At 46.8% G+C, this 23,910-nt stretch overlaps 1 protein-coding gene across 6 annotated transcripts in view; it reads left to right on the top strand.

The window, feature by feature from the left end:
* trrap (transformation/transcription domain-associated protein) overlaps nucleotides 1–23,910 on the top strand; it is an 89,755-nt gene that overhangs the window by 5,067 nt on the left and 60,778 nt on the right. For 2 of the 6 annotated variants that reach the window (XM_082970503.1, XM_082970501.1), the window contains exons 13-35: nucleotides 285–519; nucleotides 697–1,045; nucleotides 1,214–1,311; nucleotides 4,834–5,022; nucleotides 5,272–5,463; nucleotides 5,711–5,876; nucleotides 6,088–6,344; nucleotides 6,500–6,700; nucleotides 10,108–10,259; nucleotides 13,921–14,120; nucleotides 14,336–14,553; nucleotides 14,780–14,977; nucleotides 15,124–15,384; nucleotides 16,562–16,723; nucleotides 16,952–17,048; nucleotides 17,273–17,394; nucleotides 18,496–18,666; nucleotides 18,792–18,860; nucleotides 19,636–19,656; nucleotides 20,242–20,361; nucleotides 20,577–20,696; nucleotides 20,931–21,095; nucleotides 23,599–23,780. In XM_082970503.1, coding sequence (XP_082826629.1) covers nucleotides 285–519; nucleotides 697–1,045; nucleotides 1,214–1,311; nucleotides 4,834–5,022; nucleotides 5,272–5,463; nucleotides 5,711–5,876; nucleotides 6,088–6,344; nucleotides 6,500–6,700; nucleotides 10,108–10,259; nucleotides 13,921–14,120; nucleotides 14,336–14,553; nucleotides 14,780–14,977; nucleotides 15,124–15,384; nucleotides 16,562–16,723; nucleotides 16,952–17,048; nucleotides 17,273–17,394; nucleotides 18,496–18,666; nucleotides 18,792–18,860; nucleotides 19,636–19,656; nucleotides 20,242–20,361; nucleotides 20,577–20,696; nucleotides 20,931–21,095; nucleotides 23,599–23,780 — 3,945 coding nt within the window. Of the gene's footprint in view, nucleotides 1–284; nucleotides 520–696; nucleotides 1,046–1,213; nucleotides 1,312–4,827; nucleotides 5,023–5,271; nucleotides 5,464–5,710; nucleotides 5,877–6,087; nucleotides 6,345–6,499; nucleotides 6,701–10,107; nucleotides 10,260–13,920; nucleotides 14,121–14,335; nucleotides 14,554–14,779; nucleotides 14,978–15,123; nucleotides 15,385–16,561; nucleotides 16,724–16,951; nucleotides 17,049–17,272; nucleotides 17,395–18,495; nucleotides 18,667–18,791; nucleotides 18,861–19,635; nucleotides 19,657–20,241; nucleotides 20,362–20,576; nucleotides 20,697–20,930; nucleotides 21,096–23,598; nucleotides 23,781–23,910 lie in introns of all 6 variants that reach the window. The other 4 variants (XM_045710318.2, XM_082970500.1, XM_045710319.2 and 1 more) reach the window with 2 other exon arrangements.

The raw sequence follows: 23,910 nt of genomic DNA, 5'->3' as shown, positions 1-23,910 counted from the left end.
AATGCTCTTTAAAGCTCAGTCACCTTCCTCCATGCACTGATTATAAGTCACTCTGGATAAGAGCCTTTAATGTCTGCTAAATGACAGATGTTACGTAAACTGTAAAAACTTTCCATTTGATAGTGAACTCTTCTGACCTCTCCCTTCCCCTCTCTCCTGTCACTCCAGACCACTGGCCTACATGGTAGTTGGTGATCGGACTCCCTTTCTCCCCTCCAGACAATGTCATGTAAAATGTAACCTTCCGTTTTGATAGTGGTGAACTTTTGCAACTCCCTCCCCAGACCCCTGGCCTACAGCACGCTGGCAGACCTGGTGCACCACGTGCGTCAGAACCTGCCTCTCACAGACCTGTCTCTGGCCGTGCAGCTGTTTGCCAAGAACATAGATGACGAGTCTCTCCCCAGCAGCATCCAGACCATGTCCTGCAAACTGCTGCTTAACCTGGTCGACTGCATCCGCTCCAAGAGTGAACAGGAGAACGGCAACGGGCGGGACATACTGATGAGAATGCTGGAAGTAAGTAAAGCGAGATGGGAAACGACTCAATTATAAGGAAAGGGGCAATGTTGTGCCCAATCACAAATCAACTGTGCGCTTTTTATACTATCTCTAGGTTTCCCAGGTAAGATTGTTCCTTTTTATGATTAACGAGACATTGACTTCAATACATCTTCAATCTCCTTCTTCCTCAAGGTGTTTGTGCTGAAGTTCCACACCATCGCTCGCTATCAGCTCGCCACCATCTTCAAGAAGTGCAAGCCCCAGTCAGAGATGGGTGTGGTCGAACCTCAGGGGGCGCTACCCGGGGTCCCCACAACTCCTGCCCTCCCAGCCACCCCTGTCCTCCCTGCCCTGCCTCCCCTTGCGCCCCCTAACCCCGTCACCCCCGCCCCTCCTGCCCCCGCCACCCCCTTCGACCGGCTGGGAGAGAAGGAGGACAAGCAGACATTCCAGGTGTCGGACTGTCGCAGCCTGGTGAAGACGCTGGTCTGTGGGGTGAAGACCATCACCTGGGGAATCACTTCCTGCAAGGCTCCTGGAGGTGAGGAGCCAGAAAAATGGCCCTTAATACACGCAGAGGAGAAATGGACACTTGAGTTACGATGTCAACACTGACCCTTTTTCCCCCATCGATTTCCATAATTTCATGAAGATAACTCAGGATAAACTAACCTCACTGATTGCTTACCACTCCTTTTGTGTGTTGCAGAGGCCCAGTTCATTCCTAACAAGCAGCTTCAGCCCAAGGAGACTCAGATCTACATCAAGCTGGTGAAATACGCCATGCAGGCCTTGGACATCTACCAGGTATGACTGCCAGTGTACCAGTAGGGCTTTGTCTTATGGAGTTATGATTATATAGCCATACATTATACATATATACATTGCACTGTGTATAAGAGAGCTCCACTGCCCTCTGAGCTAGCTACAGATTGATCAGGATATAACCAGATAGAAAACGCTGGGTCATACCACTATATACTGTACATGTGTATACCAGCTCTCTTCCCCCTCCTGGCTAGGTACATTGCCCATGGTATTACCAGGGCCATACAATGTAGAAACTCCAGGTCGTACCACTATCAAGTCCAGGGTGTAACGAGCCATACATATTGATCAGCGTTGGTGTAATAACCATAATATAACAGCGCCCCATCCCCCTCTCCTGGCTAGGTACAGGGTACAGATTGATCAGGGTTGCTATAATAACCATAATATAACAGCACCCCATCCCCCTCTCCTGGCTAGGTACAGGGTACAGATTGATCAGGGTTACCATAATAACCATAATATAACAGCACCCCATCCCCCTCTCCTGGCTAGGTACAGGGTACAGATTGATCAGGGTTACCATAATAACCATAATATAACAGCACCCCATCCCCCTCTCCTGGCTAGGTACAGGGTACAGATTGATCAGGGTTGCTATAATAACCATAATATAACAGCACCCCATCCCCCTCTCCTGGCTAGGTACGGGGTACAGATTGATCAGCGTTGCCATAATAACCATAATATAACAGCACCCCATCCCCCTCTCCTGGCTAGGTACAGGGTACAGATTGATCAGGGTTGCTATAATAACCATAATATAACAGCGCCCCATCCCCCTCTCCTGGCTAGGTACAGGGTACAGATTGATCAGGGTTACCATAATAACCATAATATAACAGCACCCCATCCCCCTCTCCTGGCTAGGTACAGGGTACAGATTGATCAGGGTTACCATAATAACCATAATATAACAGCGCCCCATCCCCCTCTCCTGGCTAGGTACGGGGTACAGATTGATCAGGGTTGCTATAATAACCATAATATAACAGCACCCCATCCCCCTCTCCTGGCTAGGTACAGGGTACAGATTGATCAGGGTTGCCATAATAACCATAATATAACAGCGCCCCATCCCCCTCTCCTGGCTAGGTACGGGGTACAGATTGATCAGGGTTACCATAATAACCATAATATAACAGCACCCCATCCCCCTCTCCTGGCTAGGTACAGGCTACAGATTGATCAGGGTTACCATAATAACCATAATATAACAGCACCCCATCCCCCTCTCCTGGCTAGGTACAGGGTACAGATTGATCAGGGTTGGTGTAATAACCATAATATAACAGCGCCCCATCCCCCTCTCCTGGCTAGGTACAGGGTACAGATTGATCAGGGTTGCTATAATAACCATAATATAACAGCGCCCCATCCCCCTCTCCTGGCTAGGTACAGGGTACAGATTGATCAGGGTTACCGTAATAACCATAATATAACAGCGCCCCATCCCCCTCTCCTGGCTAGGTACAGGGTACAGATTGATCAGGGTTACCATAATAACCATAATATAACAGCACCCCATCCCCCTCTCCTGGCTAGGTACAGGGTACAGATTGATCAGGGTTACCATAATAACCATAATATAACAGCACCCCATCCCCCTCTCCTGGCTAGGTACAGGGTACAGATTGATCAGGGTTACCATAATAACCATAATATAACAGCGCCCCATCCCCCTCTCCTGGCTAGGTACAGGGTACAGATTGATCAGGGTTACCATAATAACCATAATATAACAGCACCCCATCCCCCTCTCCTGGCTAGGTACAGGGTACAGATTGATCAGGGTTGCTATAATAACCATAATATAACAGCGCCCCATCCCCCTCTCCTGGCTAGGTACAGGGTACAGATTGATCAGGGTTGCTATAATAACCATAATATAACAGCACCCCATCCCCCTCTCCTGGCTAGGTACAGGGTACAGATTGATCAGGGTTGCTATAATAACCATAATATAACAGCACCCCATCCCCCTCTCCTGGCTAGGTACAGGGTACAGATTGATCAGGGTTGCTATAATAACCATAATATAACAGCACCCCATCCCCCTCTCCTGGCTAGGTACAGGGTACAGATTGATCAGGGTTACCATAATAACCATAATATAACAGCACCCCATCCCCCTCTCCTGGCTAGGTACAGGGTACAGATTGATCAGGGTTGGTGTAATAACCATAATATAACAGCACCCCATCCCCCTCTCCTGGCTAGGTACAGGGTACAGATTGATCAGGGTTACCATAATAACCATAATATAACAGCGCCCCATCCCCCTCTCCTGGCTAGGTACAGGGTACAGATTGATCAGGGTTGCTATAATAACCGTAATATAACAGCACCCCATCCCCCTCTCCTGGCTAGGTACAGGGTACAGATTGATCAGGGTTACCATAATAACCATAATATAACAGCACCCCATCCCCCTCTCCTGGCTAGGTACAGGGTACAGATTGATCAGGGTTACCATAATAACCATAATATAACAGCACCCCATCCCCCTCTCCTGGCTAGGTACAGGGTACAGATTGATCAGGGTTACCATAATAACCATAATATAACAGCACCCCATCCCCCTCTCCTGGCTAGGTACAGGGTACAGATTGATCTGGGTTGCTATAATAACCGTAATATAACAGCGCCCCATCCCCCTCTCCTGGCTAGGTACAGGGTACAGATTGATCAGGGTTACCATAATAACCATAATATAACAGCACCCCATCCCCCTCTCCTGGCTAGGTACAGGGTACAGATTGATCAGGGTTACCATAATAACCATAATATAACAGCACCCCATCCCCCTCTCCTGGCTAGGTACGGGGTACAGATTGATCAGGGTTGCTATAATAACCATAATATAACAGCACCCCATCCCCCTCTCCTGGCTAGGTACAGGGTACAGATTGATCAGGGTTACCATAATAACCATAATATAACAGCGCCCCATCCCCCTCTCCTGGCTAGGTACGGGGTACAGATTGATCAGGGTTACCATAATAACCATAATATAACAGCACCCCATCCCCCTCTCCTGGCTAGGTACAGGGTACAGATTGATCAGGGTTACCATAATAACCATAATATAACAGCACCCCATCCCCCTCTCCTGGCTAGGTACAGGGTACAGATTGATCAGGGTTACCGTAATAACCATAATATAACAGCGCCCCATCCCCCTCTCCTGGCTAGGTACAGGGTACAGATTGATCAGGGTTGCTATAATAACCATAATATAACAGCGCCCCATCCCCCTCTCCTGGCTAGGTACAGGGTACAGATTGATCAGGGTTACCGTAATAACCATAATATAACAGCACCCCATCCCCCTCTCCTGGCTAGGTACAGGGTACAGATTGATCAGGGTTACCATAATAACCATAATATAACAGCGCCCCATCCCCCTCTCCTGGCTAGGTACAGGGTACAGATTGATCAGGGTTACCGTAATAACCATAATATAACAGCGCCCCATCCCCCTCTCCTGGCTAGGTACAGATTGCCAACAACCAGCAGACGTACATCAGAGTGGCCAACTGTCAGACGGTGCGTATGAAGGAGGAGAAGGAGGTGCTGGAGCACTTTGCTGGGGTCTTCACCATGATGAACCCCCTCACCTTCAAGGAGATCTTCCAGACCACAGTTCCCTACATGGTGGAGAGGATCTCCAAGAACTACGCCCTGCAGGTAACCATGCTCTCTGGGGTTGTGTCCTAAATGGCACCTTGTTCGCAATGTAGTGCGCTACTTTTGTTCAGGACTCTAAGAGCAATTTCAGATCTGGGTTTAACGGAACATTTCGGGACGGTTTCCCGGACCCAGATTAAGTCTAGTCCTAGACTAAAGATAACTTTCAATTAAATGTGTGTGTATGTTTTTAAAGGCTTGGTTTTGTTTGGGGACTAATGTGTAAACCCTCCCATCTCCTTTATCCAGATCGTGGCTAACTCGTTCCTTGCTAACCTGTCTACGTCGGTCCTGTTTGCCACCATCCTGGTAGAGTACCTTCTGGAGAGACTACCTGAGATGGGCTCCAACGTAGAGCTGTCCAACCTCTACCTCAAGCTATTCAAACTGGTCTTCGGCTCTGTCTCGCTGTTCGCTGCTGAGAACGAGCAGATGCTCAAGGTTAGAGTGACGTTTATTTTCATAAACCATGTCGCATAGTTTCGATGCCTCTTCCTCTTGGAAGCCCTGTCCTAAATTGACAATGGTTGTTGAGAACTATCCTGACTGAATTGAAATGCAGAGGAACCAACATTAGTCTTGTCTGAAGGCTAAATTGTGATGTTCACCATACTTTCAAAACCAAATGTATTGATGTCAAACACAAATCATCTATGTCAAACACAAATCAGTCTCTTCCTTCCCCCAGCCCCACCTCCACAAGATCGTGAACAGCTCCATGGAACTGGCCCAGTCTGCTAAGGAACCATACAACTACTTCCTGCTTCTCAGGGCTCTCTTCCGTTCCATTGGTGGAGGCAGCCATGACCTGCTTTACCAGGAGTTCCTGCCCCTACTACCCAACCTGCTGCAGGGTAGGTTGCGCCACACACAAAAAATAAATTCCAATATTGTTTTGTAGTTTTTCAAGTTTGTAGCATGTCATTTCATATGCACTGATCTGAAGACAGGATAGATGGGTAAAAAAAACATGGTGGATGCCAAGCAGGAATTTGCTTTACAGCATGTCTCCAGTCCTCTCTCCTCACTTTCTCCTTTGCTCTCCTTCCCTTCTCCTTCCACCAGGCCTCAACATGCTCCAGAGTGGTCTCCACAAGCAGCACATGAAGGATCTGTTTGTGGAGCTGTGTCTGACGGTGCCTGTGAGGCTGAGCTCCCTGCTGCCCTACCTGCCCATGCTGATGGACCCGCTGGTCTCTGCTCTGAATGGCTCCCAGACGCTGGTCAGCCAGGGCCTCCGCACCCTGGAGCTCTGTGTGGACAACCTGCAGCCAGACTTCCTCTACGACCATATACAGCCTGTCAGAGCAGAGCTTATGCAGGTAAGGACGTACACACGGATGCAGGCACAAATACAAGCAAGCAAACACAACAGAAGCGTGCGCACACACATCCCTTCCCCCCCACATTCAATCTATACACACATCCCAGTCTCTGCTCTCACTTCCTAACCTTTGACCCCTCTTCCCCCCTCTAGGCGTTGTGGCGGACGCTGCGTAACCCAGCGGAGACCATCAGCCATGTGGCGTACCGGGTACTGGGGAAGTTTGGTGGCAGCAACAGGAAGATGCTGAAGGAATCCCAGAGACTGCAGTACGTGGTGACTGAGGTCCAGGGACCCAGCATCAAGGCAGAGTTCACTGACTGCAAGGCCTCTATACAGCTGCCCATGGAGAAGGTATGTGACTTGTCGGCCATTACGGGTGTGAATGGGGCTTGGTATGGTAGCCATTTTGGATCATGGTAGTGGTTAAGGTATTCGGCTGCTGTGTTGGGCTTTAAGTCACAGTAGCAGGGTATTGTAGTATGTTCTCAAAGCAAAACTCAAGTGAGCAACATTTTTTAAATCTAGGCAAGAGACCACTTCAAAACCCCTCTGTTAATTCCACTTATCCACCACTTTCTCCTTTTCTATTTCAATGTGATTACAAAGAAGAGAAAGTAGTTAGAGAACAGTGGAAGTAGCGAGAATAAGGGTTTTTTCCTCTATAGAGCTCGCCAGCTTGAAGTCTTAAAATCTGGAAATGAGTTCTCTGGTTCGTTCTGCCATCTCTATGGGGGAAATGAATGGGGTTTTGGGATAAATGCCGAAAATAAGGTCCGAGGTGAGGTTTACCACAGACCTTATTTTTGGCATTTATCCCCCCCACCGAAAAACAAAAAAACAATTAATTTCCCCATAGGCTTTGACCAAAGAGCTGAGGCGGAGTTGGTGCCTTCAAAAAGACACCATTACTATTGCCCTCCATTCTCACTCATTTTCTCCCTCTATCCCCTTCTTTTCCTGCTCTCTCTTCTCCCACTTACCCATGTCCTCTTTATCTCCTCCGGTCCCCTCTCTCTCCCCTGCCTCCTCCTTTTGAAGTGAGACACTCTGTCTATTTAAAGCGTCTGAGTCTCTCTTTATTCAAAACACTTTCTAATGTCTTTGTCTTTATATCTATGTACTTTGTTGAGATGGGATGAGTGCATGTCAGCCAGTAGCAGTGTAGCCCTAATATGCTGACAGGGCTAAGCCAGTAGAATTCAATTATGCACTCTTCTCCTCTTCTCCTTCCTCTTCCACCAGACAGACCTTCCCTCTCTCTTGTTCTTTCTCCCTCGCTCCTCTCTCTGAGTGGCGTTAATTAGTTCATTTTCTCCCTCTAAGTGTCCGGCCGCATTGGTTTGTCAGATCATAATCTGGCAGTTGAAATGGCTTCTGCTGGGCTCGGGCCCGGCACCATGTGTAGAGTTTCTCTCCATGACAGGTTACGCATAGTGCCGGTCTCAGGCATGAGTTAAACACACTGCCTGAGTGCAGCAAGGTTGTTATTCTACACAGGGTACAGGGCTCCAGTCTGCAACCATTTTGTCGCATTTTGTGACCCTGTTACTTGTCTGTGCGAGTTACGGTTAGATAAACTTCAAAGATTCTCCCTAATGTGACTAATTTATGTGTATGGATATATACAAATAAATATGATATTTAAGGCCGTCTCTCACTAATTGATTGTACAATGTAAACACACATTATGGTTTGAGTGTGTGATATGGGAATACATCTTTTTATTTTTGACATTATAAAGAACTTTTATAAACAATGGCAACACTGCCATGTTGATCTGAGCCTTGCTGTTGGAAAACCAGATTACTGTCTGACTTTTGGCTGTTGCAGATGCACCTCACCCGACTTCGCTCCCCGATTTTCATCTACAATCGGTTACTTTAGCCGTACCATTTTTAAACACGCCCAATATATGCAGTGCTGCTCGTGAATTTGACTTCATCATTTTAAAGGTAATCTCAATTTGACCCGCCAGATTCAGACGCTTGACAACACCAACACTACAACTGAACATAATTCATGATTCGTTTTTATTTTAGTTACTTTAGAGCCAAACATTATACGTTTTATGTTTTCAAATGAGTTTGTTCATTTTATTTCCGTTTACTCAAGTGTTTTTTTTCGTTTTAGTTTACTATAACCTTGGCTCAAAGCACCCTGTTTTACGATCATGATATCTGATATGGCTTTGAAATGCGGAGTGCATGGGGAATGGCATATTGGCCATCGCAAGTGAACGAGGGCTCATTGCAAAGTTTCTTTTTAGGGTTATATTTAGAGTTGGCGATCTAGATCACGTGTTTTGAGTTTCCACTTCCTCGGGTGGTGAATTAGCACATATTGAGTTAGGCCTATACAGTATTTAATACTGTTAGTGAACATAAAGATTAAGGCAAAAAAATCTTAATATTCTGGAGCCCTGTTTTGACAGTAAAATATAACAAAACCTTTCTCTGGATACACCAAAAACATTCACTGCATTAGGTTGCATATCAAACTATTTACAATCATTTATTCCTGCATTGACATGTTAGATGTAACAATCTCAATAGTCGATTAGCCTTCTTAATAAGGCATTGTGAATTACTTTATCACTTTCATAAGATGACGACTTGAATGTATTCTATTGTGATGCAGATTTACATTTCTGTGTGTGTGGGGGGGCACCAAATCATGGGGAAATGTTAGCCTTGAACCCTGGGGTATTTATTGTTCTACACAGATTATTTTAACTTTCAATTGATTATATTACATTTGTTAACTTGGTTCAAAGGGTCGTTTTAATGGGATGTTTTGAGAAGTGCTGAGCGAATAACAGAAATGTTAGTTATATTTCTGTTTTTAAACAACTCATTGATGAACATCAGTTCAATTATTTGAATTCCATTTCCTTCTGTTTTTTCTGTAAGCTCAATGCGAGCATTGCGTAGTTTCTATAGCGATAAATCTGCTAGGGAGTTGTAGTTTCCAACAGGACAAAATGCTACATACGTTTTGCTCAGAAAACCTGAAACTACAATGACCATAATCCATTATGTGCCGGTCTGTCTTTAACGCCTGTTATATTAGTGTCAGGCAGACACTGGGAGAAGAGACAGAAGAATGAGGGATAGAAAGCTGTTGCGTCGAGGTATCTCTACCTGAAAATACATGATGTAAGTGATTGATAGTTGGTATTCAGCAGTCATAAAAGTATGTCTTATTTACTTTGAAGAACTACTAAAATAGTGATTTTGTCAGACAGCATAGGTAGCAACTCTATGGAGATGAGATGATGACTTGGAATGAAATAATAACGTCCTCAAATAAAACCCATTTTAATATACACGACTGAAATATCTGATTTAAAGTAGGCCCTAAGTAATGTGAATAAATGATGGTTAATAAGTGATAAGCAGTAATGGACAGTCACTACCATCATGAGGCTTTTATTCATTGTTTGATTCTGTTACAGCATTCAACCCACATAATGCATTTCATGTAAAAAATAACAACAATCAAAAACCGTGATTTATTTTTAAAATAATCAAACCGAACCGACTTCAAAAAGCACTATTCGCTCAGCACTAGCGTTGAACATTTACATTTGGTTTTACTGCGTGTCAAGTGTCCTTTGTAAGTTCACAAAAACCAGCTCTTTCATCTTATAATGAATCCACCATGGTCAAGTAAATGATTTACTGTAGGATCTTATTTTGAAGCCTTGTCTGTATGGATGTTGGAAGGTAAACGTCTCTCTGTGTACGTTTCCCCTGCAGGCTATAGAGACGGCTCTGGATTGTCTGAAGAGTGCCAACACGGAGCCGTACTACAGACGGCAGGCCTGGGAGGTCATCAAGTGTTTCCTGGTTGCCATGACCAGCCTGGACGACAACAAACACGCCCTGTACCAGCTACTGGCTCACCCCAAGTAAGACTACACAAACACCCTTAACCCCATATGACTTCAGGTCTTTCTCCCTCTGCCCTAATTCATCTCCATATATCCCCCTCTCCATCCCTCCCTTCCACTTTGCCCCTCCTCTCTCATGTCTTCCATCACGTGTCAAGCTGCTTCATCAGCTCTGTCTGAAGTGTTACAGCTGCTGATTACTGATAGATGCTTCGGCAGAGAGAGACAGAGGGGGGGGGGGGGAGGAGAGTGGGTCTCATTACTATCATTGATCCTCACCAGGGGCTAATTGACTTTCCCCTCTCTGTTTACACTCCTCCCTGCTCCACACACACACACAGTCCCCCCCCACCTCTGTCAGATGTTTTGATTCATGACTTCTGTTCTCTCTCTCGCTCCCTCCATTCTCTGTCTTACCGGTTGGTCACCGTGAAACGGGCCTTTCAGTGACCAGCATCAGAGCTTTTCTTTAATATCACCAAATGCCAAGAAGTGAGAATGGAGCTCCATCAGAGTGGCAGGGGCTGTAAATGAACAGAAATTGATCTGGCAGTCTGTCTGGCAGTCTGTCTAACTGCCCCCCCCCCCTCTCCTAAATCCCTCCCTCCCTCCTCTTCTCCCTTCTCAGCCTCTCCCTCTCCTAAAGCAAAAGTATTTTAAATGGTGATAATGAAATGGAGCAATCCATCAGGGGTAGCCATGGCATCTGGCATTATAAAACATAAGCTCAAGCATGGAGAAAACAGCCTCTCAATCAAATCAGGCTGTCCCCTTCAGCAGGGCTAAATAACACACACACCAGGCTGTCCCCTTCAGCAGGGCTAAATAACACACACACCAAGCTGTCCCCTTCAGCAGGGCTAAATAACACACACACCAAGCTGTCCCCTTCAGCAGGGCTAAATAACACACACACCAAGCTGTCCCCTTCAGCAGGGCTAAATAACACACACACCAAGCTGTCCCCTTCAGCAGGGCTAAATAACACACACACCAAGCTGTCCCCTTCAGCAGGGCTAAATAACACACACACCAGGCTGTCCCCTTCAGCAGGGCTAAATAACACACACACCAAGCTGTCCCCTTCAGCAGGGCTAAATAACACACACACCAAGCTGTCCCCTTCAGCAGGGCTAAATAACACACACACCAAGCTGTCCCCTTCAGCAGGGCTAAATAACACACACACCAGGCTGTCCCCTTCAGCAGGGCTAAATAACACACACACCAAGCTGTCCCCTTCAGCAGGGCTAAATAACACACACACCAAGCTGTCCCCTTCAGCAGGGCTAAATAACACACACACCAAGCTGTCCCCTTCAGCAGGGCTAAATAACACACACACCAAGCTGTCCCCTTCAGCAGGGCTAAATAACACACACACCAAGCTGTCCCCTTCAGCAGGGCTAAATAACACACACACCAAGCTGTCCCCTTCAGCAGGGCTAAATAACACACACACCAAGCTGTCCCCTTCAGCAGGGCTAAATAACACACACACCAAGCTGTCCCCTTCAGCAGGGCTAAATAACACACACACCAAGCTGTCCCCTTCAGCAGGGCTAAATAACACACACACCAAGCTGTCCCCTTCAGCAGGGCTAAATAACACACACACCAAGCTGTCCCCTTCAGCAGGGCTAAATAACACACACACCAAGCTGTCCCCTTCAGCAGGGCTAAATAACACACACACCAAGCTGTCCCCTTCAGCAGGGCTAAATAACACACACACCAAGCTGTCCCCTTCAGCAGGGCTAAATAACACACACACCAAGCTGTCCCCTTCAGCAGGGCTAAATAACACACACACCAAGCTGTCCCCTTCAGCAGGGCTAAATAACACACACACCAAGCTGTCCCCTTCAGCAGGGCTAAATAACACACACACCAAGCTGTCCCCTTCAGCAGGGCTAAATAACACACACACCAAGCTGTCCCCTTCAGCAGGGCTAAATAACACACACACCAGGCTGTCCCCTTCAGCAGGGCTAAATAACACACACACCAGGCTGTCCCCTTCAGCAGGGCTAAATAACACACACACCAGGCTGTCCCCTTCAGCAGGGCTAAATAACACACACACCAAGCTGTCCCCTTCAGCAGGGCTAAATAACACACACACCAAGCTGTCCCCTTCAGCAGGGCTAAATAACACACACACCAAGCTGTCCCCTTCAGCAGGGCTAAATAACACACACACCAAGCTGTCCCCTTCAGCAGGGCTAAATAACACACACACCAAGCTGTCCCCTTCAGCAGGGCTAAATAACACACACACCAGGCTGTCCCCTTCAGCAGGGCTAAATAACACACACACCAGGCTGTCCCCTTCAGCAGGGCTAAATAACACACACACCAGGCTGTCCCCTTCAGCAGGGCTAAATAACACACACACCAGGCTGTCCCCTTCAGCAGGGCTAAATAACACACACACCAGGCTGTCCCCTTCAGCAGGGCTAAATAACACACACACCAGGCTGTCCCCTTCAGCAGGGCTAAATAACACACACACCAAGCTGTCCCCTTCAGCAGGGCTAAATAACACACACACCAAGCTGTCCCCTTCAGCAGGGCTAAATAACACACACACCAAGCTGTCCCCTTCAGCAGGGCTAAATAACACACACACCAAGCTGTCCCCTTCAGCAGGGCTAAATAACACACACACCAAGCTGTCCCCTTCAGCAGGGCTAAATAACACACACACCAAGCTGTCCCCTTTAGCAGGGCTAAATAACACACACACCAAGCTGTCCCCTTCAGCAGGGCTAAATAACACACACACCAAGCTGTCCCCTTCAGCAGGGCTAAATAACACACACACCAAGCTGTCCCCTTCAGCAGGGCTAAATAACACACACACCAAGCTGTCCCCTTCAGCAGGGCTAAATAACACACACACCAAGCTGTCCCCTTCAGCAGGGCTAAATAACACACACACCAAGCTGTCCCCTTCAGCAGGGCTAAATAACACACACACCAAGCTGTCCCCTTCAGCAGGGCTAAATAACACACACACCAAGCTGTCCCCTTCAGCAGGGCTAAATAACACACACACCAGGCTGTCCCCTTCAGCAGGGCTAAATAACACACACACCAGGCTGTCCCCTTCAGCAGGGCTAAATAACACACACACCAAGCTGTCCCCTTCAGCAGGGCTAAATAACACACACACCAAGCTGTCCCCTTCAGCAGGGCTAAATAACACACACACCAAGCTGTCCCCTTCAGCAGGGCTAAATAACACACACACCAGGCTGTCCCCTTCAGCAGGGCTAAATAACAACACAGCTTTGTGAGAGAGTCGGAGGGGACAGGGAGGCAGATACCAACCAGTCAGGCACAAAGACTGTCTGTCTGTCGATCCTCAGGGTTATTAGGGACTGGCAGAGACAACAGATGATTTACCCAGAGATATTTACCGCAGGATAAAAACATGATGTGACAGGCCCTGTAAATGATGCATTACAGTTTTAATGTCATATGATGCAGTGTTTCCCGTATATGCATTCAGCAGCTGCGCACAGCCGTTGCTAAATCTTGGCCGCCACTAACTCTTCTCTCCTGAAAAAAAATCCTAGGGGAAACACTGTGAGGAAAATGTTAATGTGAGTGTTTTGTCTATTGAATGTCCTATGGCGGCATGTTCATTTAGTGTGTTTTGTGGTATGTCCAGTTTCACAGAGAAGTGGATCCCTAGTGTGATCATCTCCCACCGCTACAAGGCCCAGGACACGCCGGCCCGCAGGACTTTTGAACAGGCACTGACCGGTGCATTCATGTCTGCTGTCATTAAGGACCTCCGCCCCAGCGCTCTGCCCTTTGTGGCCAGCCTCATCAGACACTACACCATGGTGGCTGTCGCTCAGCAGTGTGGTGAGAGAATGAATCTTTCTCTCTCTGCTCTCTCCCTGTGTTTTTGTCCCACTCACCTTTTGGACTTGACAGTCTCTCCACCCTTCTCTTCTTTTCTCTCATTTGGCTGGAAGCTCTGCAGCTCTTTGTCTCTCTCCTTCGGTATCTCCTTCTCTCACTCTTTTCTCCTCCTCTATGCTCCTCATGGTTGTTGTGTTGGTCTCCCCCACCCCCAGGTCCGTTCTTGCTGCAGTGCTACCAGTTGGGCAGCCAGCCCAACACAGCTATGTTCCACAGTGAGGAGAACGGTTCTAAGGGCATGGATCCGCTGGTTCTGATCGACGCCATCGCCATCTGCATGGCCTACGAGGAAAAGGAGCTGTGTAAAATAGGAGAGGTGGCTCTGGCTGTTATCTTCGACGTAGCCTCCATCATCCTGGGGTCCAAGGAGAGGGTGAGAGAAAGGGGGCTTGGGGGTTTACCAGTGGGATTGCATCACTTTAATGCGTGCTGGTGGTGATTTCTAAAAATTGATATGTTTTAAGTAGGATGTGAAGTCTTGATTACTGTAAGTGTTTTCAATTTTGTCTGTGAATAAGTGCTTGCTATGAGTTGATTCTGCTAATCTTTCTATTCCCCCTCGTCCCCCCTCTCCCCTCCCTTCTCGTCTCCGTCCCCAGGCGTGCCAGCTGCCTCTGTTCTCCTACATCGTGGAGCGTCTGTGTGCATGCTGCTATGAGCAGGCCTGGTACGCCAAGCTGGGCGGGGTTGTGTCCATTAAGTTCCTGATGGAGAGACTACCTCTCATCTGGGTCTTGCAGAACCAACTCACCTTCCTCAAGGCTCTGCTCTTCGTCATGATGGACCTCACTGGAGAGGTGCAGTTACCTGTGTTAACCAACTGTTGCAGACCCTAGTTGTATGATTTGTGTTGACACACAGGGTTAAAACAATCAAATCAAAGAAAGATGTGTTTACGGGGAGGGTAAAAACAATAGTTAAATATATAAAGTTTGACCTCCAGGTGTCTAACGGTGCAGTAGCCATGGCTAAGACCACACTGGAGCAGCTCCTGGTCCGTTGTGCCACCCCTCTGAAGGATGAGGAGAAGACTGAGGAGCTGCTGGCTGCTCAGGACAAGTCCTTCCACATGGTCACCCATGACCTGGTGAGAGAGGTCACCTCCCCCAACTCCACGGTCAGGAAGCAGGCCATGCACTCCCTGCAGGTGCTAGCTCAGGTCACCGGGAAGAGTGTCACCATCATCATGGAGCCACACAAAGAGGTGGGTCTAAGATGCTGTACCAGGGTTTTGTGGCACATTTTGTATTTATTATGGATCCCCATTAGCTGCTGCTACTCTTCCTGGGGTCCGGCAGAATTAAGGCAGTTCTACAATTTTAAAACATTCAAATACTTTCATTACAGAATTCACCATGCACTGTGTGTCATCAGGCCCCTACTCTACTACCAAATATCTACAACACAAAATCCATGTGTTACATGTGCGTATGTTATCGTGTGTATGTATGCATTCACCATCATAGAAATTGAATGGGTAAAACAGGATGTTTCGTAGCTCATAAAGTGGTGACTGTTAGGCAGTGGTAGATATGGTCCTTGCTCTACACATGCTACAGATATTGTGTGTATCAGTGGTAGATATGGTCCTTGCTCTACACATGCTACAGATATTGTGTGTATCAGTGGTAGATATGGTCCTTGCTCTACACATGCTACAGATATTGTGTGTATCAGTGGTAGATATGGTCCTTGCTCTACACATGCTACAGATATTGTGTGTATCAGTGGTAGATATGGTCCTTGCTCTACACATGCTACAGATATTGTGTGTATCAGTGGTAGATATGGTCCTTGCTCTACACATGCTACAAATATTGTGTGTATCAGTGGTAGATATGGTCCTTGCTCAACACATGCTACAGATATTGTGTGTATCAGTGGTAGATATGGTCCTTGCTCTACACATGCTACAGATATTGTGTGTATCAGTGGTAGATATGGTCCTTGCTCTACACATGCTACAGATATTGGGACGAAGGTCTTGGTGATCATTACCAACTGGTTAACAAGAATGGAATCACGGATGCGATTTCAACTGCACAACACAAACTAACCTTGTGTGTAACGCCCCCCCCCCCGACTGTAACCCCAGGTGTTACAGAACGTGACCCCCCCCTTAAGAAGCACCTGTTGATTTATAACCCCTCCCACCCACAGGTGTTATAGGACATGATCCCCCCCCTAAGAAACACCTGCTGATTTATAACCTGTTATAACCCCTCCCACCCACAGGTGTTACAGGACATGATCCCCCCTAAGAAACACCTGCTGATTTATAACCTGTTATAACCCCTCCCACCCACAGGTGTTACAGGACATGATCCCCCCTAAGAAACACCTGCTGATTTATAACCTGTTATAACCCCTCCCACCCACAGGTGTTACAGGACATGATCCCCCCTAAGAAACACCTGCTGCGCCACCAGCCAGCCAACGCCCAGATCGGCCTGATGGAGGGAAATACCTTCTGCACCACTCTGCAGCCACGCCTCTTTACCATGGACCTCAATGTCATGGAGCACAAGGTCTTCTACACAGAGGTGAGAGGTCATGGGCATAGCCATGGCAACGGACTGAAAGGAATAGTTTACCACAAAGTCAAACGTTTATCATAGGTTTTGTTTTCATACCTTAAAAGTGGCCGAGCCAATAATTATCACAAACTGTTGTAAACAATTTGCCCTATTGAGTTAACAATGTATTGAGTTGACTCTGTATTTCCATCCCCTATTGATCCATATTGATTCCATTTCTTGCTCTTTCTCCAGCTGTTGAACCTGTGTGAGGCTGAGGACGCTGCTCTGATGAAACTGCCCTGCTATAAGAGCCTTCCCTCTCTGGTTCCCCTGCGCATCGCTGCCCTTAGTGAGTACATGACAGGAGTCGGAGTACTTACTACACTGAAGGACTCCAAATAATTCTGCCATTCAACATGTAGAACAATCAACTTGCCAAAATGGGGACAACATTCTTTCTAATTCTGCTTTGTTCGTCATCTACTATTCTACAGCATTTCAAAACAAATTTGTTAATCCAACATTTTGTCTTTTATAAAGCAGTAAATTGACAGTTGTTCTCTGTCTGCATAGATGCCCTGGCAGCTTGTAACTACCTGCCTCAGTCCAGAGAGAAGATCATTGCTGCCCTGTTCAAAGCCCTCAACTCTACCAATTCTGAACTGCAGGAGGCAGGAGAGGCCTGTATGAGGAAGGTTAGTATATTACACACCTCCCAGGTAGCCTAGCGGTTAAGAGCGTTGGGCCAGTAACGGAAAGGTCGCTGGTTCAATTCCCTGAGCCGGCAAGGTGTACAAATCTGCTGTTCTGCCCAACAACTGCTCCTGGGCTGATGATGTGGACGTCGATTTTAAGACAGCCCCCCCACCTCTCTGATTCAGAGGGTTTGGGTTAAATACGGACAGCCCCCCCACCTCTCTGATTCAGAGGGTTTGGGTTAAATACGGACAGCCCCCCCACCTCTCTGATTCAGAGGGTTTGGGTTAAATACGGACAGCCCCCCCACCTCTCTGATTCAGAGGGTTTGGGTTAAATACGGACAGCCCCCCCACCTCTCTGATTCAGAGGGTTTGGGTTAAATACGGACAGCCCCCCCACCTCTCTGATTCAGAGGGTTTGGGTTAAATAAGGACAGCCCCCCCACCTCTCTGATTCAGAGGGTTTGGGTTAAATACGGACGACATATATTTTGGCTGAAGGCATTGTTGTGCAACTTACCTTCCCTTCTTTTATCCTCATCACCTCATTCATCCCTTTCCTATTTCTCTTCCTTGATTCCCTCATTGCACACCTTTTTTCTCCCTCCATCACAAAATCATTGATGAATGTCCTCTACATGTGCCTCTTCCTCAATGCAACACTGACCTCCAGCCTTCCTACCCTCAATCTACCTATCAACACCTTCATCTCTCCCTCCATCCAGCAATCATTTCTCCCTCCATTCTCTCCTGTCATTCTCGCCTCCTCTCATGCTGTCTTCCCTGGCCTAACACTAATGAGCGTGGCCAGGGAGCGGTCGATACAGGATGGAGTGTTTGTTCTGAGCGAAGAGGGGAGAATTAATGTGGCTGCCATGCATCATCCCTATGTGTGTGTGACTGGCCCTGGCCTTATTGTTGCGGCCTTTCTCTCAGGCACTGGATCATCCAGAGCTGTTTTACTGGGCTCTTGGGTTGAGAGAGAGAAATAAAGTTGGTGAGAATAAGCCATGATTCATGCTGACAATGTCCTGAATTGAAAAATGATTATGCTTAAAGGAATGTTTTTTTTCTTCTTCTCTTTGTTCTGTCTCCCAGTTCCTGGAAGGGGCCACCATCGAGGTGGACCAGATCCACACCCACATGCGCCCTCTGTTGATGATGCTGGGGGACTACCGCAGTCTGACCCTGAATGTGGTCAACCGCCTCACCTCGGTCACACGCCTCTTCCCCAACTCCTTCAATGACAAGTTCTGTGACCAGATGATGGTAAAGAAGGAAGGCTGCTGAGTTTGGACTAAACATTATTTATTAAGTCGCTATTAACGCATCATGGAGGTAGTCATGCATTTTAATAAATTAATTATTAAATATCTGATTCATCTCTCTCTCAGCAACACCTCAGGAAGTGGATGGAGGTGGTAGTGATAACTCACAAGGGAGGCCAGCGCAGCGATGGCAGTGTGAGTATTAACACATAGGAAGATGACTTAACACACACGCACCCTGACAGCTCCTCAGTGAGGCCTGCTCCAGATGAGAAGTGAGTGGCCATATTACAATCAATGATTAATTAGGCGCCAGCCAGAGCGCAGAGCCAGCAGCCCAGCCACCGTCTCTCCACTCGTTATCTCTGACAGATAACCTTGTAAAGGGGAAGAAGAGGTGTTGCAGGGGGGAGAGATGCACCGTCCACCGTCAGCCTCCGCAGAAATAGCATCCATTATTTCCTGCTTTTCTTTTCTCTTCCCCTCTCTGCGCTCCTCAAACGTAGTGGTAATGAGATGTAAATTGGCCCTCTGTTCGCCTGCCACTACTCTTCTCTTTGAGGGCTGCCACTGACAATGAGGCAGGGACCACCAGGTCAACCGCACAGGAGAACAGGGAGAGAGGAGATGAGGAGGAAGGGGGGGGGGGGGCAGGGAGGGATAAGGGGAAAGAGGGATGACGAGTAGAGTGAGGGGGATGAGGAGGGGTAGAGAGTGGATGGAGGGATAAGGAAGGAAGGAAGCACAACTATACCAGTTTGTTTAATGAATTGTCCTCTTTTTTTCCCCCCCTTGTTCAGTATGAAAATGTTTGAGATTTCTCAGGTCTTTGCCACTGTCTGAATATTTGCACACACACTCATTCCACTCCATGCCATCCTTCATGCACACCCCACCCCACCCCCCCTCCACACACACACACACTGCTTTGCTGACTCTTTCCATTCTCTCCCATTCCGTTCCGGCACAGCCTGCATTGGAGGGCGTTGAGGTGAGACTGGGTACAATGTTGCCCCCCCCCCCATAGTTGAACTGTTGTGGTAGTGCTGGTGGATTGTATTGTCTGTTGTATTTGGTTGCTTAACCTTAACCTAACCTTACCTGGTGCTATACCGTATCAAAATGTTCTGTGACATTTTATACCAACTCAGTTTACCCCTCCCATTTCATTTTAACGTCATATAAGAGTCACTAATAGTAAAGTCATAGAAGTCAGCAAGTTGTAGATGGTACTCTCAACCCCTCTCATCCATATTCCAAAACAACCAATCACCACTCCCCTACTAGTGACATCACCTCCTCATCTCCTGAAGCTGTCTTCCCTTAGAAATGCCCTGTCCCGCAGTTCCAAATTGACCCCTAGCCCCTACTCCCTAGGTACTCGTGGAGCTCTTGCCAATCCTCTCAGATCTCAAAAAGTGTCTAGGGATTAGGCTGGACTAAGGGGTCCATTTGGTATTGGGCTAGTGTATCTCTACAGTTACTGTAAAATCAAGATGTCTGTCCAAGACGTTGGTAAAGATTACTTAATACTATTTTCTTTTCTCACCTCCACCTTCCCTCTCTCCCTCTCTAGGAGATGAAGATATGTTCGGCCATTATCAACCTGTTCCACCTGATCCCAGCAGCTCCTCAGACTCTGGTCAAACCTCTGCTGGAGGTGGTCATGAAGACCGAGCGGGCCATGCTTATAGAGGTACTAGGCACTTCTCTAGCCTCAATTCTCTCCATCCCTCCACTCCCCTCTCTTTTTCTCTCCCTCTAATCTCCTCATTCTTCCTCTCCATCTACCCCTGAATTATAGTTCCCCTCCACTTCCTTTTCAGTCCATTTAAAGAACACTTTTTTTAGATTGTCAACACATCGTTGTGTGTCATGGACATGGTTAACTGATCTCCCCCCCCCCCCCAGGCTGGCAGTCCGTTCAGGGAGCCCTTGATCAAGTTCCTGACGCGTCACCCGTCCCAGACCGTAGAGCTGTTCATGATGGAGGCCACACTCAATGACCCACAGTGGAGCCGCATGTTCATGGTGAGACAAATGCCCTCCTGCCCAAGAGCCTCAGGCACATTATGTCTCACTACCGTGCTTTAACTGTGTCAAGGAATCCCTGTGTGAAACCAATTTCCAAATACAAGTGCCGTTTTGGCTGCTAACATTTTGCTCTAAGTGTTCTCATTAAGCTAGTTTGCTCTATGGATCTCTGTAAGAAATACATCTTATATTTCCCATTCTCTTAATCCCCTCTCCACTGTTGTGCTCCAGAGTTTCCTGAAGCATAAAGAAGCCAAGCCCCTGAGGGACGTGCTAGCCTCCAACCCGAGCCGCTTCGCCCCCCTGCTGGTCCCTGCTGGTACCGCAGCCACCGCTAGACCTGGGTCCCCCTCCACCAACACGGCCAGGCTTGACCTGCAGTTCCAGGCCATCAAGGTGAGTGAGGACGCACACGGATGCACAGCTATGGACACGAGCGCACTCCATTACACACACACACACACACACACACACACACACACACACACACACACACACACACACACACACACACACACACACACATTCCTTACCCCATGACACTTCATGTTAATCTACCGCTGACAGGCTAGTTTCAGCCATATCGCTTACGCCTAGGGCTGTTGTGATCGTATTACCGCCACACCGGCGGTCACCAGTCATGAAGGCAGTCAAATTCCACGTGACCGTTTAGTCTCGGTAATTAAGCTTCTCCAAGCTCTGATGCTGCTGCTGGTCATTAGTAGTCTACCAAACTTGCTAACTGCCTGGTACTCAGCACTCTATTGTCTCTAATCACTCTGACATCAATGCAAATGTCTTTGTAAATCTAATCAAACACTTCATGAGAGCCCATGAGCTCATGTTGCGCAACATTTCAATAGACTATGTAATTGCTTGAGAAAACAGAGTGATTGCCTCTACTAAAAATAGCACGATCAGCTTTCTATAGGCTAGGCCTACTGTATTTATTTTTTTAACATTAAGCACATTGCTTATATTTAGAAAATGAGTGTAGCCTACCTGGCTGGCATGACAATAAACCACGGGGAATGCGTCGTCCATTCGCTATTTAAGTGCATAGATGACGTGTTTTTTTCCCCGCTGCCCCTATTTCAAGACAGGTGCATTATAATGGTCCATTCTAAATCAAAACAAATTTCACATATTTAGTATATGTAAAGACAATATTAAATCAACAATGTGCTAATATTGTCACCCATCACACTATCACTTGTGAATGATGCGCAGGCAAGAAACAATGTATACCTTTTTTTTTGCGACTTTCATATCATCGTCGCACACCTCATGTAGGCCCATAGGCCTATATGTTTTAATAAGGTTTGTATCACAACTAAAGTGGCCAAATAACTTCTTTAAATTTAAGCACATTATCCGCTTTACAACAGGGTGTAGAGCCTAACTGGCATGCATAAGCAGCACGTGAGTTTCAAGTTTGGGTAAGTTAATTTTCACCATAAATGCACAATTTCTTTACAATAAAAGCATAACATGCATAATCGCATTTGCGGTCACTTTTGATAATGGTGTTTTCATGCTAATGGAACATTCACGCTTATAGCCGACTGCCGTGTGCGCATTGCTGCGCTTATAATGTGAATAAATAAACTATTAGGCTATCAACATTTTTAGCTAAATGTTCTGATCTGTTGCTAGTGGTTGTATTAATTAGGGATCTATCGCATCCCACAACTATCCCAGACTATGTTTGGAATATTTATTTCTCGAATAGAATAGGTCGAGCTTTGTACTATGGGGATAGTAGATTGACATAGGCTAGTGCTTTTGCTGTTTGTTAGGCCTACTCATCTTGTTGGCTGACAAAGTGTGGACTGTTCTTCCAATATCTTCAAAATGCACCTCAGAATTGGATAAGGATGCGCGCAGTTGCGTCCCCAATGTCCGTCTTCACTTGTAGCCTGTGAGAAAGACCAGATCACATGATGGAGAGCCGTGTGAGTGAGATAAGGGCTTTGAAGCGGGCAGGATTTAGGGAGAAGGGCTGTAAAAGGCATGGATTTTTTGGGGGGTGCATTATGGCCATACAAAGGGGATGCTGCCTGGAAATTCTAGGCATTATCAAGTGCTTGTCAAATTGTGAATGAGAGACTGATGTAGTGTGTACAGCCTGCGCAGAAAAACTAATCAGAGCTCATGTCTTTCAAGCTACTTTTTTCAAATCATCATTAGTCTCATCATGCAGCCTTACAATGTAGTAAACATCTAAACATATAGCCTAACCTTTGTAGAACATTCATTAATAACTTATATTAATAACTCTAAATTAAGCATATAGGAATACCTGTTTCTTTGTTAACTGCTCAACACAGAATAGCCGCATGTGCGCACTCGTTTGTAGAACATATCAAATCGTTTGGAGGAAATATCCTTTCTCTTTTATTCAGCTTTGTTCAATTGTATTCTTCATACTATAACATAATGCCATGGAATTCTAAGCAAATCTTGTCTGCTAAATGAACTAGTGTAGCCCACAGCCATATGGCATAGCCAGATCAGGACCTAATATAAGGACAACTCAGAGTATCCTATTCTGTTCTTCTGAAATAGACTACATTTTCTTATCATGTTTCTTTAGACCTGTCTAAAATAAATAATGGATTTATTGTGAAGTTTAGGCTATATTACATGGTTTTATTAGACTTTTTAAAATGTAGATGTTCTTAAGGTCTGCATCAGTGGCTTGTAGGCTGTGTGGAAGACAGGAGATGCTAAATGCTTGTTAATTAACAGTCAATTACTGTGAGACTAGACAATCACCGGCTGACAAAATGTCATCACAGCCCTACTTACACCTATCAAATGTTTTCCAACAGAGTGAGTTTGTTATACCTTCTCACACCTGAGTCTACTGTTCTCTATCCCCTCTTTCTCTCCTCAGATTATCAGCATCATAGTGAAGAATGAGGAGGGCTGGTTGGCGGGCCAGCACTCTCTGGTCAGCCAGCTCAGACGGGTCTGGGTCAGCGAGGCCTTCCAGGAACGACACCGCAAAGACAACATGGCCGCCATCAACTGGAAGGAGCCCAAGCTGCTGGCCTACTGCCTGCTCAGCTACTGCAAGTATGTACCTCACACACACGCCATGATGGTGCTGGCCTACTGCCTGCTCAGCTACTGCAAGTATGTACCTCACACACATGCCATGATAGTGCTGGCTTAATGCCTGCTCAGCTACTGCAAGTATGTACCT

The sequence above is a fragment of the Salmo salar genome, chromosome 28, assembly GCF_965601325.2.
Source record: "Salmo salar chromosome 28, fSalSal1, whole genome shotgun sequence".
In the NCBI taxonomy this organism is placed as follows: domain Eukaryota; kingdom Metazoa; phylum Chordata; class Actinopteri; order Salmoniformes; family Salmonidae; genus Salmo; species Salmo salar.
The sequence above is the reverse complement of the archived record's forward strand: the minus strand, read 5'-3'. Positions and strand labels throughout refer to the sequence as shown.